The sequence below is a fragment of the Onychostoma macrolepis genome, chromosome 21, assembly GCF_012432095.1.
Source record: "Onychostoma macrolepis isolate SWU-2019 chromosome 21, ASM1243209v1, whole genome shotgun sequence".
NCBI classification, from domain to species: Eukaryota; Metazoa; Chordata; class Actinopteri; order Cypriniformes; family Cyprinidae; genus Onychostoma; species Onychostoma macrolepis.
The window spans coordinates 15677585-15697899 of record NC_081175.1 but is presented as its reverse complement, the minus strand read 5'-3'; the positions used below and the strand labels follow the sequence as shown (position 1 = coordinate 15697899).

The window sequence follows — 20315 nt, the reverse complement described above, 5'->3', positions numbered from 1 at the left end:
AAAGCCAAGGCACAATTAGAGTGAATCTCATAAAACCTGCCAAAAACATGCCCACGTCACATTTTATCACAATATCAAAATAAATACAATTACAAAATATGTTTTGCATAGAAAATGTGATGTTTTATTTCGTTTGCATTTTTTCTTATGTATTTTAGGACAAATATGCATATTTTACCTCTCCATGCTCACTTCTGTAATGCAAAAACTAGTCCTAAAATGGTTTTTATATCAACCTATATAAATTTATTTTGCAGAATTGTGACCTGGGCATGTTTTTGTGGCATGTTTCGCTTATAAAGCAAAATAATCAATTAATATTTTTAACCTGCTGTTGTAGCATTAACTGCAGGGGATTAAACAAAGGTGTTTGAATAATTTAATTCTTACTGTTACTACATTTAAATATTTTGGGACTCAATAACCTTTATTAAGTCCACTATTCTCATGATGAAGCTCTCAAAGATACCAGTAGCCTATTTCACACACTTTTACAACATCAGTGTGAACATTTGAGCAACATGTTGTTAAGTAATCTGTGTTTTCCAAACGTAAAAGTGTGTGTTGATTCATGTACTTCTCCAGTGCTGATATATACACATTCATATCGGAGCACAAACAGCACAAAGAAAATACTGCTGCAAATCCCACTATACAGATAAATCTAGCACGCTGCACATGTGATTGCTTGAGCTGTTGATTTACTCCCCAACACAAGCGGATTGCTTTCACTTTCACGAAAAAAACAATCACAATACACCAGATGTTTCTTAAGTGTAGCATAGTGTCTAGGAAATCTCAGACGGCCCATGTGTTTGTAAAAAGGCAGACCCTGCAGACTTACGCTGTTACATCACAAGCAATGATTCTGATGTTACATACATTGGTAAATCCAGTTCAATACCACAGAGCATGTTTAGTGCCAGAACGGAAGTAATTATGGTGCTTCATGCTCAACCAGACCCTTGCATTACATGAATTATGATAACATTTCAATTCTGAAAGCTGTAAATATATAAAGAGATATACAGTGTGAAATACTTCTGAACTTTTAAGAGCCACCTTTCAACATATTTGACTCTTTGTTATGTTGGCCTCTGTGAGACAGACAATATTATTAACTTATATATGAACACTTTTCATAAATTCATGTTCTTCAGGAAACATGGGGAGTTTAAATAATACTGTGTCAATAAGCAAAAATAAAACAATGAAAAATTCTGCATATCAGTGATAAGACAGATGAAAATAATAGGCAATTGCTCAGAAAAACAACACCGATATTTGCTTTATTTTTAACTAAGTAACACTTTTCTACATAATTATCGATTCTATGACAAATTACATGGTGGACCTCTAAAAATAGCTAGCACACAATTATTGTAATTAATGCCTAAGTTAAATAATAAAGAAATTGTTTTTTCTAAATTATTATTGTTGCTGTTTTTATTACTATTATTATTGAGAATCATAATTGAATATTATTATTATTACTACTGATATTAATGATAATAATTGAAATGCATGATTTAATGAATTATTTAGCTGTTATTGTTTTAAATAGTGCGTAGTAGTAAGCTATTGGTCTTGAAAAACAACATAGAAGTGATTGACAACGTAAACTGCTACAGAGAGGCATTAAAGAACACTAAGAAGAAAGAGTCTGTCTTACCTCGTGTCAAAACGATGGACATCAGTGGAAGAAGCAATTTCAAAAACATCATGGTCTTGTTTAAGGTGTAGCCTACCGATTTCAAAACAAGTGGTGCGGTATGAGTTTAACAGAAAGCACAATCCCTTAGAGAGCAATTATCTAGGTTCCCCATTTATTGAGATGTGACAGAAAAATGAAGATATTCAGATGTCCAGTTCTTAATTTGAGCTTGTCAGCCAGTTCGTATGGGCACCAGGTGCTGGACCGAACCCGTCAACACTCCGATTGAGTGAAACAATTTGCGCATCGAGACGCACTTTGAACTGCGCGCGTGGGCAGCGGATCGAACATAAATCAGCTTAAAGCACTGAGATTAAAGAAGAATGGAAAACCGTATCAACATAAACCTCAGGTCTCTGTCCGGTTGCAGCCTGGACTAAAGAGTGAAGGGGTTTTCTTCGCTTAGTTGGTGTCCTATAGTCCTGGAGCGGTCCTCATCCATGCGCTTTTGGCAAAAGTCTCTATAAGCACACTATCTGTTCCGCGGAAACTCGTCGCATTTACTTTACCTAACATAAACCCTGGTTCCTGTTAAACTATAGGATGTTTAAAAAACGTAAAATGACGCTAACTAGCACAGAATTCAAAGTTGCGCCCAACTTGCAGCTCTCGTCTGATTCGCCCGGTGATTAAGGGCAAGACGATTAATGGATCACAGTTCCAGGCGGAGCAATAAAAGTAAAACTAAGTAGGCCTATTTGTGAATAATATCGTGCGTTTCAACAGTGTGGTCTATCATAGATCAGCTTTAATTTGCGATAACGCCCAAATTGTTGTTTGTAAAGCTTTTTGTGATATAAATTTGAAGGGAATTTATTGTAGGCTACAGGCGCGTGTCAAAGGTGTAGTCCTACACCTCCCTCTGGTGCTCAAAAATGAACTTGCAATTTCAGAACTGCATTGCAGTGTCCAATGTCCAAACAATAATATAATGTAAAATGTAGTATAGTTTATATTACAAAAGACACTGCAATCGTATAACACCACTTTAGTAGCCTACTGTATAGAATTACATTACATACTTTTATCAAAACATTTGTGAACCCTGTGGAAGGCCAATTCATGCTGTATTTTGAAACAGAATAGCTGATATGGAAATAATAATTTTAGTACATACTGTAAACCTTTCATCCCAATAAATAAAAAACTTAATTGCTTCATTAAACTAAATTGCACTTTTTTAAATTAAGGATGAAAAAATTGCCATGACTCTACATACAACAAATGGTTCAGAGAATGAATGAATGAATTCATTCAATTCAATAAAATTACTTAAACTGAGTAGAATTTTTAAGTTATAGGGATAGAATTTAGATTGTACATACTGATGAAAACATTGTTTACAGCAGTAAATCAGATTAGAATTTATTCCTATGATACTTTGATTGTGAAATTCATTGTTGTCATTTTTGTTATTGTGTAAATTAAATTAAATTAAATAGGCATTTTTCATCTTAATTTGTTGGGACTCCAAAGCAATAAACTAATGAGCAACATTTGTATGGTACAGATGAATTAATCTCTTCATTTGATGTGAAGGGCAGGTTGTCATGGTTTATTTTGAAATCCTTTCAAATGTAAAACATCCTCTTTACACTCCAGCAGCATTGTTATCAGCCGAGGCAAATTAACAATTCAGAATAAAGCAGTGGAATTAATTCTCAACTTCAGCAATGAGCTGTCAGTGCTTTTCAAAAAGCATACCTTGTCACTTAAGGAAACACTGGAGATGTCACTCTTTAATCCCTTAAATAAATAAATAATCATTCATTCCCTTGGAAAATAAAGCAACAATAAACACTGGTGTGTGTGATATTCACCTGTCTAGAAACAGCATTTGTCTGAGGTGCATCAGTCTTCTGATTGACTGAAATCTTAGCGGTATTGAATATACCTGCATCCATCTTAGAAAATGACAATAAAGGCCTTTTACATGCTAATTTGTGCTCTAATTGAAATGCAAAGAGCAACAAACAAATATTTCACCAGGGCACACCTACAGTGTTTACTGAAAATAAAATGCAAGAGAACCAAATGATTAGCAGCTGCAGGGCACAACAAATCTGATGTATTTATTTCAATTAATGTAGTAATGTTAAACAGTGAAGTCAAAAAGCACAAACAAATATATTTATTTTGATTAATATGATCAATATTTATATTTCCTAAATATATCATATTTAGGAAATGATGGCCCACTGCAAATATTGAAAATAACAATATTCTTTATTCTTTTCTGCTGATGTTTGTTTAATTTTTTTTCATAGTGATACATGTATACTAGTTATGAAAAAGTAATCGTTACCTCAAGGTTTTCTATTATTGGCCTTCTAAATCAACAGCAATTTATGGTATGCATTTATTTATGGTTAGGCATCATGAACTAACCATGAACAAACATGTATTTATCTTAATTAAATTATTTTGTTGTTTAATGTTAATAAAAAACGTATTAACTAATGTTAACATATGGAATTTTATATGTTGAAATGTATCATTTAAAAAAATGACTAATATATGACTAATATAATTAATAAATGTTGTATAAGCGTTGATCAGTGACTGATGTAACATTTTTTTTTCACTCTGTTCATTACAACAAAATTGATACACTACACTATTAAATTGGTAAAAAGTGACAGTGAAGACATTTATAATGTTACAAAGGTTTGCTGTTCTTTTGAACTTTCTAATCAAAGAATCCTGAAAGAATTTATCATGGTTTCCACAGAAATATTATAAAAATACTTTTTTCTTGAGCACCAAATCAGAATATTAAAATGATTTCTGAAGGATCATGTGACACTGAAGACTGGCATAATGATGCTGAAAGTTCAGCTTTTCTATCACAGTAATAAATTGCATTTTAAAAAATATTAAAATTGAAAACAGTGATTTAAATTATAACAATATTTCACAATATTTTTTTGTTTTTATGTGTGTGTTTTTCATCAAATAAATGCATGATTAGTGAGCACAAGAGACTAATTTAAAAAAACTGGACCCCAAACTTTTGGACGGTAGTGTAATAGCAAGCACAAATACTGAAACATCTTGTAAATACTTGGAATTCCCTGGTAGCTCAAGGCAAAATGAATCATTTTCAACTGTGGGAAACTCTGCATAAGATTTGGTAAATAGCATTTTCTAGTTCTTTCAAAAGGGGGAGACAAACCGTTTTCATTCTCTCCTCTCTCGAATCCTCTCTCCTTCTACTCCTTCCACTCTCCATAGAGCTGAAGCTTTATGAACCACTGGAGAAGTTGTCCTGCCATATGAAAAACATCACAGACTGGGATTAAAATAGCACCACCATAAAGCCTCTGAAAGGTAAATGTATGGAAACTATAATGTCATGCCTGCTCAGGCAACAAAAGATTTGGCCTGTGATTGAGGATTACACAGAGCAGATCAGCTTTTATGGTGTACAAGATAATTCAGAAAATTGCATGACAAATTGTGCTGTATTGCACTGTTTATTTTAAATTAAAGAATGACATCGGGCTCATCAAAGCAGCAAAAGACCTTCATGATTCTCGTCAGGGTATTTTACATTGGGAAGGTGAATAGACACCTCATGTTCTCATATGCTGTGGTCTGAGGCGTTGCATTAGTGCAGCACAGAAGGGAGGGGCTGCTGCAGTTCACTGCAGTGCAGTGCTTCATGCTGTTAGGTGAAATGCTATGTGAGGCAGTTAGGTGGAGCTACAGCACTATTGTTGTTGTTGTCTGAAGAGCACAGTTTCATGGATGGTCCACATAGCCGACAAGACTAAACATTTTAAAATGCAGGTTTGTTTAACAGTGTGCCTTCCTATTTTTTTCCAAACCGTTTCATGTTAGATTTCAGGCTAGATTCATTGACCACTGTGGATAGTTATTTCAAAGCTAATTATTAATTCATCAGCAATGCTTTTCATAGGAAGGTTATTTAGACCTTCACAGGCTCTGGGAAATCAAACAAGCCTTATTATTATTTTTAAATATAGCATAGTGCTTTTGATAGTCAAATAGTATATATTTATATATGTTCAAATGTTTTTATTCTGTTCGGTGATATTTAACAGTGTTTTATGACTCTCCTCTTTTCTTTTCTTTTTCTACCTAGAGTTTTGCAATGAAAACATTGAACTCTTTGTTTGGGTGGATTCTTGTTCTTGGAGGTAAGAACATTATGAAGATGTTTTCCTAATGTTGCTTTTCATATGCTACCATTCTAATCATAAAAATATAAAATGATGTTCCCTAAAAATATTTTAATTCTATATTCAACAGTTCTCTTTTTTCCTAACTTTCAGTTTGCTAATGTCAATTTCTTGACAAAATAAATAAATTATCGATTTAATCAGAATTTCTTTGATTAAAGAATATATATATATATATATATATATTAGTGCTGTCAAACGATTAATCACGATTAATAGCATTCAAAATAAAAGTTTTTGTTTACATAATATGTGTGTACTATGATACTGTGTATATTTATTATGTATATATAAATACAAACACATGCATGTATATATTATATTTAAGAAAATTATGCTCTGTTTATATATTAAATATATTTATATATAATATAAAATATAATAATATAAATATAAATGTATATACATGTAAATATTTTCTAAATATACTGTATACTGTATGTGTGTGTATTTATATATAAATAATAAATAAACACAGTACACATACATATAATATGTAAACAAAAACTTTTATTTTGGATGCAATTAATTACAATTAATCATTTGACAGCACTAATATATATATATGTATATATACAGTTGTGCTCAAAATTATTCATACCCATGGTAAAAAAATGATCAAAGGCGGCTGTGAAAACAAATCTGTATAATTAAAAATGTACAAAAATCTAACCTTTCATTGGAGAATAAGAATTTAAAATGGGGGAAATTATGAAATAAATGTTTTTCTCTAATACACATTGGCCACAATTAATCATACCCTTTTATTCAATACTTTTTGCAACCTCCTTTTGCCAAGATAACAGCTCTGAATCTTCACCTATAATGCCTGTTAGAGAACATCTGACAAGAGATCAGAGACCATTCCTTCATCCAGAATCACTCCAGACCCTTTAGATTCACAGCTCCATGTTGGTTCTTCTTTTCTTCTGTTCACCCACTTATTTTCTATAGGGTTCAGGTCAGAGGACTGGAACGGCCTTAGTTTTGTTCTCAGAGGCCCATTTTTGTTTTGTTTTTGATGTTTGTTTGTGGATCATTGTCCTGTTGGAAGATCCAGCCATGGCCCATTATAAGATTTCTAGCATGGACAGTCAGTTTAAATTTTTTATATGTTGGTATTTAATTGAATCCATGATGCCATGTGTCTAAACAAGATGTCCAGGACCTCCAGCAGAAAAACAGGCCCACAACATCAAAAATACAGCAGTATATTTCATTGTACACATGGGGTACTTTTTTATCACATCTTGAGTGTTTGCTGCTAAAAAGCTCATTTTTTAGTTTCATCTGACCATAGAAGCCAGTCCCATTTGAAGTTCCAGTCGTGTCTGATAACTGAATATGCTGGAGTTTGTTTTTGGATGAGTGAGGAGAATTTTTCTTGAAACCCTCCCAAACAACATGTGGTGATGTAGGGGCAGTTTGATTTTTTTTTTTTTAAAGGTTTTCTGACCCCGAGACTCAACTAATCTCTGCAGTTCTCCAGCTGTGATACTTGGAGAGTCTTTAGCCACTCAAACTGTCCTTCTCACCGTGCATATAGACACACATCCTCTTCCAGACAGATTTGTAATATCTTTAGTTGATAGGAACCTCTTAATTATTGCCCTGATGGTGGAAATGGGGATTTTTAATGCTTTAGCTCTTTTCTTACAGCCACTTTCTAAATTTGTGAAGTTCAACAATCTTTTGCTGCACATCAGAAATATATTCTTTTGTTTTACTCCTTGTGATCAATGATTAAGGGAATTTGGCCTTTGTGTTCCTCATATTTATAATCCTGTAAAATAGGAAACCAAGGCTGGACAATTTCATGTTCCTAGTCACCCTGGTGTGATAAAAAAAATGCAAATATGAATGAGGATATACTTCAGAGATATTTTAATCATAAGAATTTCTAGGGGTACCAATAATTGTGGTCATTGTGTACTAGAGAAAAATAGCTATTTCCTAATGTGATTTTCCCACACTTTCACTTTATTTTACTTCAATTAAAGGTTAGACTTTTTTGAAAATTTTGAATGAAAGATCAAATGGATAAACAATGCAGACTTATTTTCACAGCCTTCTTTGATCATATTTACCAAGGGTATGAATAATTTTGAGCACAACTGTATATATATATATACATATATATATGTATATACCATAGGGGTATATACAGAGAGAGAGAGAGAGAGAGTATATATATATATATATATATAGGCTAAACAATAATAATATATAATATAATATTTAATATATAAATATAAAAGTACACTTTTCTATGGATACAATATATCACAATCAATAATGCATAACCTCCCATATAGCTGAAAAGATTTTCAGCACCCTGTTTCTGTCATTTAGAATTACCAACCCACTTCTGTTAAATGGAAAAGATTTTGCAGTTCAAAAATTAAAAATATTCAAAAATTCACCCTTTGTAATCCTCAGAAGAATGAAAGTCAGTGTTGAGGAGGCATGAAATTGAGCAAATGATGACAACTGTAATTTTGGGAAGTGCTTTAAATAAATGTAGTGCTGTACTGCACTCTTGAATTTTACAAAGCATTGTGCAGATATGGCAAATACCTAACAGGCTCAATGATTTCTCATCTCCAGTTCTGATGATCCCAGTGTTGTGTCAGGATGAAGAGAGTGTAATTACAGTATGCCAAGAGGAAGATAATGACCTCAGAGTGGACTGCTTTCTGGAGCCCAGACTCAACTACCACACAGACTATGAGTTCTCCATGTCCAAAGGCCAAAAGGAGATCATCATAAACACCAACATCTCTGGAATCATGCCTGATCCCAAGTTCAGGCACAACACATTTGTGACAGAGCTTGAGCCATACGGATTCAGGCTGACCATTATGAGCTTCACCGTCATTGAGAATACAACGTTCATCTGTAAAGTAACCAAGGTCCAGAAGACTCTGTTTGTTGAACTAGGTAAAGCAGCTGTTTTGTGGCACTATGTAAAGCTAAATGAATACTTTCTCTGCCTAAACCTGAACTTGTCTTTGCCTTCCAGACAGCATCGAGCCCTGCTCTGCCATCAGTGTGTTTCTGCTGGGTTATCCTTGGCTCAATCTTCTGGTTCCTCTGTGCATCTTACAGCTATGGGAAGCCTGTTAAGAAACAGTCAGCTATGCCATCATATTTCCAGAGTATAAATAAAGTATTTCTGTAGATTTCTCAGCATATTTGAGTATATTTAGAAATGCTTTTTGATCTACATGCTCTGCCTTTACTGTAAAGTAAGTACCGGTTGCTGCCTCTATGAAGGTATTTATTTACTTTATGCCTTTTTACATGTCCAGCCAAAGCACAACTGAGGACATGTCGTATGTGCAATAAGTTAAAGGATTTTTAAGATTCTTGACTGCTATTAAAAATGTTGATGAAGTTATGTCAAGCAGTTGTACTGCAACAGTGCCATCAATGCTTTCAGTGAAACGCACCATAAACATCTTGTCATCAGTGTGGAGATAAATAAATAAATACCATAACTTATTGGCTTAATTATTGTTCAGCACAGTTGCACATTGTTTAATGTTTGTGTGAAAGAAAAAAAATACTTCAGTGGTGTATAAGGTATCATTTTATTTGATCAGTAGTTTGTTTTGAAAATGCTATTGCCATCTTAGAGAATGTATCTTTAATAAAATCTGTCACTGATGTTATAACTATTGCTTCATTTGTGAAATAAAATAAACCAATAAAATAAAAAAATAGAAGTTGTGCTTTTTAATTACTAATAATGTCAAGATGATAATAAATACTTAGCTTAATAAATAAATAGCTTGGTTATTGGAGATAAGTGAATGAGCTCAAGACTTTTAACACATTTTTGAGAAAAACCCTTATCATACTTCTCTTTGAACTCAATGAATCGTGGTTGGTCACTTTGCATGTCATTTTACATTTTGTATTATGTTTTACATTTTGTCAAATAATAAAACTAACAAACAAAAAGGACCAATAAGCCTAGAAGTTACATGAGTTTCACCTATAGGGAATTTTAGGCAGGTTTATTGAGTTGTAAATTAAGTGCACATTGATGCTTCTGTGCAAACAAAACAAAGGTATATAAAGAGTAAAGAGAATGTAAGCTATCAATAACGATCTTCTTTTCTGAGATCAGAAAATAACTTTTTGTTTGTTTGTTTGTTTTATTTCTTTTATGAAGATGTGTACAATCTAGAATTAATAACTATGGAGATATCAGACCGATTTCTGCTTCAGCCCTAGTTTCTCCAAACAGAGTTGCCAGGTCCCAGAAAAATGTCCAGCCCGAATTAAAACCTGCCCAAAAGGGATGGAAACTAGCCCATTTCCCCTCATCAAATCAACTGTAACTACAATATGATACAAGAACTGGAGAAGAATGTAGACAATGCATGTTTTAAGGCAAAAACTTATTGACAGTTTTAATCTGCTAAAACTCTGATCTGCTAAATGATATAAGGCATAAAGATTTAATAAATTATAAACATTAACATCATGGTTTTCTTTGAAGCTGCTTTGAAAATATGTGTACTGTGAAAAAGGGTTATAGGTCTATAGCTTGAATTTGACTTGATTTTTAAGGACGGCCGGCAGTTTATCACATTGTGACAGTGTTATTCATATTTATAGCTTACATTTTGAACAATTTATCATGTAAAGTGCTGAAAATATTAATGAAAACAGAGTAGGCCTTAAAGAAGAAATCAAAAGTACCAACATTAAAAGTAGCTAACTGAAGAGGAATAAAAAACAGATTAAATATGCACATACTGCATATAAACAAGTCTAGCTAAAATAATCTAAATAAGATTTAGACAATAAACAAAATCAAAACGTTTAGGCCGTTTAAGGGAATCCCACAGTTACAGCTGGTTTGATGGGGGGAAATGGGCTAGTTTCCATCCCTTTTGGGCAGGTTTTAATTCGGGCTGGAAATTTTACTGGGACCTGGCAACTCTGTTTGGAGAAACTAGGGCTGAAGCAGAGATCGGTCTGATATCTCAATAGTTATTAAAGTAGCCTACTATCCTTCCGGTACGGTGGTCGTTTATGCAAAACATACAGATCGCTTATAGCACCTTTAAAGTGCTATAAAATTAACTTAATATAATATAAAGGTATGATCTGGTTGGTAGACGTGTGCAGTCTATTTACATAAGAAATATGAAATGAAAGTGAAAGCATGTGTTTGCGCGTCAGATCACAGCTCGTAACTCGGTGGAGCGTTGAAAGAGGAATTATCTTTTTCAAGGTTGGTAAATTGCTTTTTCATTGTCATTTTATGTATATTAATTTACAGCCGCTAACACATAGTCTGCGTGAAGGTTGATCTTGTAAGAGGTCTTTGTTTAACCGATGTATTAGATACTTAATGTCGTACTCCGAGCTACTAGGCCTTGTGAACCTTGAGGTTTTGTTGCTGCCAAACACACATACGGGCCTATCACTGGCAATCAAGCGAAAGCAATATATTTATTTTTCATTTTCATTTAAAAAAATATAGGCTAATATTTTTTTAAATATGTATTACCGTATTGACCCGAATATAAGACGATTTTTTTTTCTTGGAAATACATCTGAAAAAACGCGGTCGTCTTATATTCAGGGTCTAGAGACTTTGACATATCAATAATACACCCACAACAATAGGTGGCGCCAAACACGCTTAAAACAAGTGTGCCATGAACTATGTAATGTAATGTGTGTCGCGAGTGAAAACAAAAGAAAAAGAAAAGCTTACAGCGGCACGATGGGACCAAACTTCATCTGTAAGTGATTTTAAAACAGAAGACAGTACCCAGATTTCTACAATAAGGTTTCACTTCTACTGTTAATAAAATTTTGGTATGCTACTATGAGATGGATAGCCTAAATGTTATTTAATTCAGATGGGCTACCTGTTATTTTTATGGTATATCAAAAAGTGTATATTTTTAAATGTCATTGTTGGTACATTTTACCAGTATTTACTAAAATAGGAAAAATATGCAATATGAAAATAATTTAAGAAAAAATGTGCTTTACAGAGAGAGGGGGAAAAAACGGGGAAAAAAACAAGATTTGGTTTTCAAAAAGCCTTTTTCCAAAAGGTACATCTGGAAAAAGGGGGGTCGTCTTATTTTCGGGTCAATATGGTAATCTTAGGTCTATCTTGGCTATTTGAACATTTTAAGGGTTATTTGACCATTTTACTGTTTTGTTTTACTTCGACTTCAAATTCATAATTGTTTCTAAAATAGTTTTTTGTAGGAACTGCAGTCTTATAGAGGAGCGTCCAAAGATCTCTGCAATCTCATATTGTTGTGTAAGTGCCAAAATGCCGGTGGAATTCAGTGGATGGGAGGCATACTGTGATAAATCAAAGCACCTTAAACCAGGTCAAGAGCCCAAAAAGAGCCATGGCTATATCATGTACCATGGGACACTCAAAACCAATGCCCCAGCTATCATATCATCAGGGTTTCGGCCCTCTGCTGGGGGAACTCTGGGTCCTGGTGTCTACTGTAGTAGGAACATTGACAAAGCAATGCGTTACCCACCATGTGCTGCTAATGATAGAGTTGTGTTAAAGCTGCGAGTGAGAGTGGGTAAAGTGAAGAAGATTGAAGGGCAAAGCATGAACCTGATGAGCTCATGGCATCAGAATGGATATGATACAGCCTGGTTACCTGCCTCTGCCTCTGGTGCGGGACTTGAGGAAGATTGTGTTTGGGACCCAAAGAGACTTACTGTGGTTGGAATAGCCCATTGCACAGACTCCAGTACTAAGAGTTCTCTGGAGAGTCTCATAAAGCAGACAAGCCAATCGCAGGACACGAATGGGAAAGATCTGAAGCTGTGTAAAGGGTGTGGAATGCAAACAGAGCATAAACACACAATGGAGAAATGCTGGTCCTGTAAGGCATCCATATGCCCCTTCATGAAAAATCATGTTTGCCGAAAGAAAGGGAAGTAACTATCCATGAGTTCTTGAGAACTAGTTAATTGATACAAATTTTTTTATTAAATATAATCTGTGAAGTGGTGTTGAGATGTGGTAAAAGCACTGTAATTAACAAATGTAACGAAATTCTGCTAATCAGATTACTAAAAGTAAAGACATTACAGTGCATGCAAAGTTTGTTTTAATTTGTTGGGATTAATACTGTTAAATTCGTTTAATTCTGATTTTATGGTGGTATATTATAAATTGGAATTTATCACTTTAATGTAATTATTTCTGTGATATATTGTAGTAATATTTTGAGCCATTAACTACTAACATATAACAATTAATTCATTAAAATATTTATTTTTTGTCTTTAGTTCTGCTGTTGCTATTGTAACAATTTAATGTTGAATTCTTTCATTGCAACAATTGTTATGTGAAACTACATGTGAAATTTAGCAATTAAACATGAAAATGTAGCCTTTTTACTGTCATAATTCCTCCTGAAGACATTTTACAGATATTTGTACATTTATAATTTGTAAAACATTTCACATTAATGTGTATAGAATTTTTTTATTTATTTTATTTTTTATTTAAAATGTAATAATCTGGCACATTGATTCCTGCTGTAAGCCAATACTTGCTGTAAACAAACTCAACGCTTTCTGAGAGTCTGAAAAATGAGTGTGTAGAGCTATTTTTCCATGAAAAACCTGGGGAAAAAAGTAAGCATATCTGGACTGAAATATTAAAATTAGTGCAAAGTAAAACAAACAAACAAAAAAACACATACACACAGAAATACCCATCGAAATGGTTTCCTATATTTCTCTTCTTGCTTGCCATTCTGTGAAGTTTCCTACCCAGCAAGATTTGTTTATATATATTGTCAATATATATACTATATATATATATATATATATATATATATGTTGTCACGTGTGTTCCCGTTGTGTTCCTGTCTGACCTTATTTGGTAGTTCTTGTTCTTATTAGTAAATTATCGTTCAGTCTGATCACCTGTTTTGTATTAATCATCTCGTTTGCTCCTTTGTTTCCCGGTCTTTATAAGCCTTTAGTTTCTTTCTGTTCTTTGTCTTGTCTGAATGTCCTTTGAAGCGGTTGTGGTCTCCTGCGGTTTCTTTATGGATTAAAGACTGTTTATTTTGAATATCTGCTTCCTTGTACTCCTTCGTACTCCTTGCCTTGACAACCCGTGACATACATATAAATATAATATTCCCTTTGTTTATTTTGCTGGTTTATGATACACATTTATCTTTATTCGTATCTTAATTATCTTTTCATTTATTATCATTTATTAAAGAAAATAAAAACGTAACTCAAAGATGTGTCAATGAAGTATGTTTAATTTATTACAATATGATGATCATTTCAAAGCACAGGAGTTGTCAACAGCTGGCAGCATTTTCAAAAAATATTTTAGAACTAATAATTTCACACTTCATGGGAAAGTACACTTCAGTAACGCGCATGCCATGCACCTTTAGCTACTTGTGATTTAGGGCATATTTCCCCAATGACTGTGATTCGGTTCGGATCCCAAACACAGTCTTCCTCAAGACGACTTCGCACCATGCCACAGTTTGGAGGGCACCAGGCAGTGTCATACCCGTTCTCATGCCAGGTATACTGCAGTGGATGACCTTGATGGTCAATCTTCTTCACTCTCCCAACATCAACTTTCACTCTCAGAACCACTTTCCGATGCTCATCTAGATCCAGAGGGTATTTGGAGGCCTTCTCTAGATCTCGGCTGAGGTAAACACCAGGCCCAAGCATCCCTTTAGAAGATGGTTTGAACCCAGAGACTTTTATTTTTTCAGCAGCCTCCCTTGATGTCCCATGATACATTCTGTAGACTCTACCATCTGCTGGTTCTATGTAACTATCAAGGCAAGGTGGAGCACTTGGGCCCAAGTCGTCTTCAACCCACATGTTTGAACCAGGACAAATTGAATCTCTAAAAATTAACAGAAACTCAGAATTTTACCAGATCACTAACAAACAGACTTATAAAGAAAGATATAATGACAAACACATATAATGGCATTAAAAAGTAGTTTATATTTGCAATATAAAATGAATTTCTCATTGTTATTTTTATTTAGCCTTTATAAACACAATGACCAACAAAAGCACTATAGATCCATTTCCACAAAGATAAAGTGGTGCCTTACCTCTGATGTCGCTTTTGAAGCTGATTGCTTCTTCCTGAAAGCAGGTATATAAATGGCATATCTTTCAGGGTGTGTCCATAACGAAAGGTGTTCCATTTCATTTTTCCATTTGATTCTAAACAAAGCTCCAGTGTGCTTTAAGTTTCATTTTTGCTGGTAAGGATGATTTCCCTCAAAATACTCCACCTAATAAAAAAATATTTACACAGCTATGACAGAAAAGCTATGAATAGCTCAGGTTAACAAATAATACAACTAATGTGCTCAAACATATAAGATCAACATTTATATTTATACTTATATGATTTACTTTTCTTTTCATTTCAATTTTAAAATAATACCCAGCACTAAAGCACAAAAAAATTAGAATAAATAAACAATAAGTTGTATATCAATTCTATATATGTATGTACAGTATATATGTGTGTGTATATGTATATATACAAAAGATTAAAAGATAAGGGAAAAGATTAAGTCCTTATAAAATAAATGTTTATTTTATAATGAACTATAAAAAATGAATATTAACTTTGTAGAACTTAATTTTTGCGCCCAGGATAGGAATATTTGCATGTAAATAGAATATACATAACGCATAAACAAAAAGATAAATAGTTACGGTATAGGGATGGAGTCATTTTTTAAGTTCTTATCAGCAAGCTCCATGGCTTTCATTATAACTCACTTATAATGAAACATTAAAAATATAATCCTAAATAAAATAAAAAAGACTCAAAGGCATGTAAAGATTCTTTCCAATGATATTTTCAAATTAAATTTTTTTTTAAATTTTTTATCACTGCTCACTTAAACTTCAGTGATCATGATCAACACCAGTAAAAAGCAGCTTTGCAAGTGAAGTGCATGGGGTCAGAAAAGTCAGCAATGTGGCACAGATTACCATAAAATTTTGATGTATAAATCAGATTTCAAAACCACCTGAAAGCATTTAGAATAAATATTAAATACAGTGGTCTACACTGAAATCTGTTTAGGCACTGAATTTTTTGTTGTATATTGTTAGCATCATTTTGATAGGCTATTGGAGGCCTGTAAACTCCATTTCTGAGCATGCCATGAGAAGACAGGTGAAAACCTCTCTTTTCTGAAGTTATTTGCAGCTTCCATGTAATGGACCACAAAAACAATTTAAAAAAGAACATTAACTGTAGTCAACATAATAGTATATACTGTATTATGTACATATATACAGTGTATTATTTTTTTTCAAAGGGCCATGAAAATATTTGTAATATTTAGAAATTTTAGCTTTCATAGGAATATGCTGCAACAGGGACTAATGCAGAGTGAATTGAAATGAAAGGATGTTTATATGACATTTATCCTGAAGATAATTAGTCAAGCCTGCTTTTGATTACAATGGAAATCACCAGACCTTTAAGCCATCAAAACATTCAAATATAGTCTTAGAAAACTAGAAGTTTTATCAGTTAAATTAACAGCTGTGTTGGCTACACATACACTGAATGTTAAGAGGGGACAAATGCTGGTACATAAACGGTACATTGCAAACGAAAATAAAAAATACAAGACTGCCACGCAAAAATGTTTGTTTATTCAATACAAACAGCTGTTTACCATTCTACATCTCAATATTACAGGTTTAATGATTTTCATCAAACTGGATTAAAAACAAGCAGATTATTATAATATTAAAATGTATAATATATTACATGTTTCATTCAAATTTCAAAAAAATCTAATTGAAAAGAAAAGTATTAACTGTCCTAGTTAATTCAAATTTGAAATCATCTTCATGCACACAGGAGGGATCACAATTGATGTAATTAAATACAAACAAAAATACAAAAAAAGATAACAATAACTAAACTCTCAACAAACAATATTAATTTTACAATTATTACTTTTACAGTCTAGTGATATTGCAAGAGCCTAAAAGACTATTAAATCAAAAAGGAAAACATTACTCGGCTTGGACATGTTTGTTTTTTAGCAATGAATTAACAAATAGTGTCAGTAAAAAAGGTATGACACATAATTACAAGGCAACTAAAAATGTGTTTACAGTAGCCCATTTTTAATTATTTTATTTCTCTAGCTTCAGCCTCAGAAATTGTTGCAAGACATAGTCAGCAGAGTGCAGTATAATGATCAAATTCTCAATAAAGCATTGTATTTTAAGATAACACATTTTAGGATTTTCATTGCTCATAATAAAAAAAACACATACTCCTTAAATTGGACGAATTACATCAATGACTGTGATTGCTTTCGGATTCCAAACACAGTCTTGCTCAAGACCACTTGCAAAAAAACAGGCAGTGTCAAACCCATAATCATGCCAGTTTTTTTGCATTGGTTGGCCTTGATAATCAATTTGTATCACTTTTCCAACATTAACCTTCACTCTCAGAACACTTCTCTGCTGGTTAGGAACATGCATAGGGTACTTAGAGGCCTTTTCTACATCTCGGCTGAGGTAGACTCCATGCCCAAGCATGCCATCAGACTTACAAAAACCACAAGCTTTGATTTTTTCTGCATCTTCCTTAGTTGTGCCATAAAACATTGTGTAGACTTTACCTTCAACTGGTTTTTCACTACTTTGAAGGCTTGGTGGAATTACATCAATGATAGTAATTCGATTTGGATCCCAAACACAGTCTTCTTCAAGACCACTTGGCACCATGCGACAGTTTGGAGGACACCAGGCAGTGTCGTACCCGTGATCATGCCAGGTTTTCTGCAGTGGATGACCTTGACAGTCAATCTTCTTCACTCTCCCAACATTGACCTTCACTCTGATAACGACTCTCTCACTCGGATTATCAAGTGGGTATCTGCTGGCCTTGTTAAGATCTCGGCTGAGGTAGATGCCACGTCCAAGCATGCCACCTGCAGATGGCTTAAAGCCATGAATTTTGATCTGTGCTGCTGCTTTTTCAGTGGTGCCGTGATACATTCGGTACACATTACCATTCACAGGCTCTGTAGTGCTTTGGAGACACGGCACACCTGGATACAAGTCACTCTCTGCCCACATGTTTAAACCTAAAGAAAAGACAAAAATTAACCAATCTAAAAACGGTTTTCATGTTTACGTCTGGTAAGAGAAGAGCAGAAAAAGTTAGATATGAGAACTTTTGTCTAAATATCAATCAGGGTTTATGTTACTTACCTCTATAATGACAAATTCAGTCTGAGCAGAGAACAGTAATCCTGGACAGATCTTTAACCCGTATGCTGAAGTCTATGAGGGGGAAGTGAAATTTTAATGAAAGACCAAAAAAGCACAAGATACTCACCTCTGATGTTGCCTCTAACGCTGAATGCTTCAGGAAGCAGGAAGCCGGAATATAAAAGGCACTTCTTTCAGGGTGTGTCCATGACAGATGTTCCACTGAGTTTCAGTTTCGTTTCATCGTCATAAACTACTATGGATTGCAAGAACGGTATATGTATGAAATTTGTAAAGCATGGTGCTGGGAAGTTTACTGATTTTATTTGGTTTTATGTCTATAAAAATGAAACGAATATGCAAATAGTCATAAAACTGTTTGTTAAACATGTTACCTTTTTGTAATGAAAACAATAAATATAGATAATAAATATAATATTTATTGTTATATTTTAGCTTGCATGTTTTAATAATAGTAAAAATAAGAACTCATTTATCCAATTTTGCTTTAAAACCAAGTTCTAAATATAATTTAAGTTTCATTTCTTATTTACAGGACTGTTTCCCTGGAAATCCGGTACTTAACCAGGAACTATATTTACACAGCTGTGACAGAACATGTTTGAACATGTCAGATTGATAAGTAATAAATATAACTCACCTTTGAACGGGATGCATTGCAACTCACCAACAAGATCAACACATCAAATTATTTATTTACTTTTATTTGAAGTAAAACAAAAAACTGTGTTCGATATCAATAAAAAACTTGCTCCAGACCAGTGAATACAATATATTTTGTGGGGTTTTTTAGGTACAAGCACACAGTGTAAAGTGATCACAGGAAGTTTGATTGACCTAACATGTAGCAAGCAATGAACTATAAGCTTTGCTTGTTAATGTTTTCAGTCCACGCCCATTCAAATGGAGAAAGTAAAATATTTTGAGTCTCATCTCACATTATACAGATTTTGAATCTTGATTTTTACAATCAAAGAGACCTTTTGAGTATCTGAACATTTCAAATCACTGACAAGCACGAGAGATGTGCATAAAGCATGTTCAGTTTATTACAGTTTTTTTACAATCATTTTTGCATTCATATCTTTAAAGAAGCCTTGCATTTGCGGAAGCATTGGTTAAAAAAACTCATTTATTATGAAATATCATAGAAACATTACTTTAGATCACCCACACAAAAGATACCCATAGTTACACTTTGTACTTGTTAGTACAATCATTAATATAGTTGTTCAAAACACATGATGCAGCTTTCATTATGGTTCTACACATTCGTACATCATTGTAATAGACTAGAGAGAAAAGTACAGACAATGGAATCATTGAACAAAATCTGAAAATTATTGATGAAATAATCAACTCACAAAAGGTTTTTCAAAAAACTTTAAATAAGAAAAAAAAGAAATAGGCCTACAGTAAAATGTCAACTGGAGTGTTCCTCACTGCACTTCTATGTTTTCATCAACCCTGTCTTGTGGATTTGGCCACAGGTTCTCATCCACATCATAAAGGACGTTTTCATTAGATAAACATCTTGAAAAAATCTTCCTGCATGGCAAATCCAGGCCTGACATTGGTCTCCTCCTGTGATGTCATTGCAGGCATCATCTATAGCCTGGAGAAGAGTGACTTGTTTCTGGAGGTAAACCTTCCACCTCCATGTGGAGAAAAACTCCTCAGTTGAGTTACAGTAAGGAGAGGGGAGTATGGGGGTAGATACAAGGTGAGAAACTGTGGATGGGCCTGAAATCATGATTGCTCTCAGTACCATTGCTAGGAATTCTGGGCTATGGGGCCCCTCAAAATCACATTCAGTGGAGGTGGTCAGGCCTCCCAGCGAACATCGTTCTGAGCCCCTCTCAACCGCTGGACTCTCAACCTCTCCTCTATGTCATGGCCAGGTTAAAGCCTGCCTCATCCAAAAATATGAATGGTTTTCATCAGCTTAAAGCTCTATCACCCTCTAAAAAGGCATTTACAGTATTGTAGGAAAAACATCCTACAACATGATATATGATTTTTTTTTTCAGTTGCTTCACTTTCATAATATAAACATGTAATATTTTTCATCATTTTCCATAAAA

General features: G+C 33.7%; 5 protein-coding genes across 8 annotated transcripts in view; 2 read left to right on the top strand and 3 right to left on the bottom strand.

Annotated features, from left to right (window-relative positions):
• nectin1a (nectin cell adhesion molecule 1a) overlaps window positions 1-2486 on the bottom strand; it is a 36765-nt gene extending 34279 nt beyond the window's left edge. Inside the window, exon 1 of one of the 2 annotated variants that reach the window (XM_058759274.1) lies at window positions 1673-2486. In XM_058759274.1, the coding sequence (XP_058615257.1) occupies window positions 1673-1724 (52 nt within the window). In that variant the 5' untranslated portion in view covers window positions 1725-2486. The remainder of the gene's footprint in view (window positions 1-1672) is intronic. The other variant, XM_058759272.1, reaches the window with a different exon arrangement.
• Window positions 2487-4896: 2410 nt separating this feature from the next.
• Window positions 4897-9623, top strand: LOC131529146 (thy-1 membrane glycoprotein-like). 2 transcript variants are annotated; one of them, XM_058758699.1, is made up of 4 exons: window positions 4897-5044; window positions 5823-5877; window positions 8527-8859; window positions 8942-9623. In XM_058758699.1, the coding sequence occupies exons 2-4, from the start codon at window positions 5832-5834 to the stop codon at window positions 9043-9045; spliced, it is 483 nt and encodes a 160-aa protein (XP_058614682.1). In that variant the 5' UTR covers window positions 4897-5044; window positions 5823-5831; the 3' UTR covers window positions 9046-9623. The 2 variants fall into 2 exon arrangements, with proteins under 2 accessions (XP_058614682.1, XP_058614681.1); XM_058758698.1 differs by lacking the exon at window positions 4897-5044 and adding an exon at window positions 5422-5506.
• A 1243-nt stretch (window positions 9624-10866) lies between these two features.
• Window positions 10867-13925, top strand: LOC131529494 (uncharacterized). Of its 2 annotated transcripts, none has more exons than XM_058759282.1 (2): window positions 10867-11170; window positions 12159-13919. In XM_058759282.1, exon 2 carries the CDS (start codon window positions 12236-12238, stop codon window positions 12872-12874), a length of 639 nt encoding a protein of 212 aa, XP_058615265.1. In that variant the 5' UTR covers window positions 10867-11170; window positions 12159-12235; the 3' UTR covers window positions 12875-13919. The 2 variants fall into 2 exon arrangements, with proteins under 2 accessions (XP_058615265.1, XP_058615264.1); XM_058759281.1 differs by lacking the exon at window positions 10867-11170 and adding an exon at window positions 11189-11687 and having other exon boundaries at window positions 12159-13925.
• A 243-nt stretch (window positions 13926-14168) lies between these two features.
• On the bottom strand, window positions 14169-15207 carry LOC131529495 (uncharacterized). The gene is made up of 2 exons (XM_058759283.1): window positions 15051-15207; window positions 14169-14833 (listed from the first exon to the last, which is right to left on the bottom strand). The coding sequence occupies exons 1-2, from the start codon at window positions 15149-15151 to the stop codon at window positions 14332-14334; spliced, it is 603 nt and encodes a 200-aa protein (XP_058615266.1). The 5' UTR covers window positions 15152-15207; the 3' UTR covers window positions 14169-14331.
• Window positions 15208-16594: 1387 nt separating this feature from the next.
• On the bottom strand, window positions 16595-18352 carry LOC131529493 (uncharacterized). The gene is made up of 3 exons (XM_058759280.1): window positions 18338-18352; window positions 18211-18282; window positions 16595-18083 (listed from the first exon to the last, which is right to left on the bottom strand). The coding sequence occupies exon 3, from the start codon at window positions 18073-18075 to the stop codon at window positions 17266-17268; it is 810 nt and encodes a 269-aa protein (XP_058615263.1). The 5' UTR covers window positions 18076-18083; window positions 18211-18282; window positions 18338-18352; the 3' UTR covers window positions 16595-17265.
• Between the last annotated feature and the right edge of the window lie 1963 nt (window positions 18353-20315).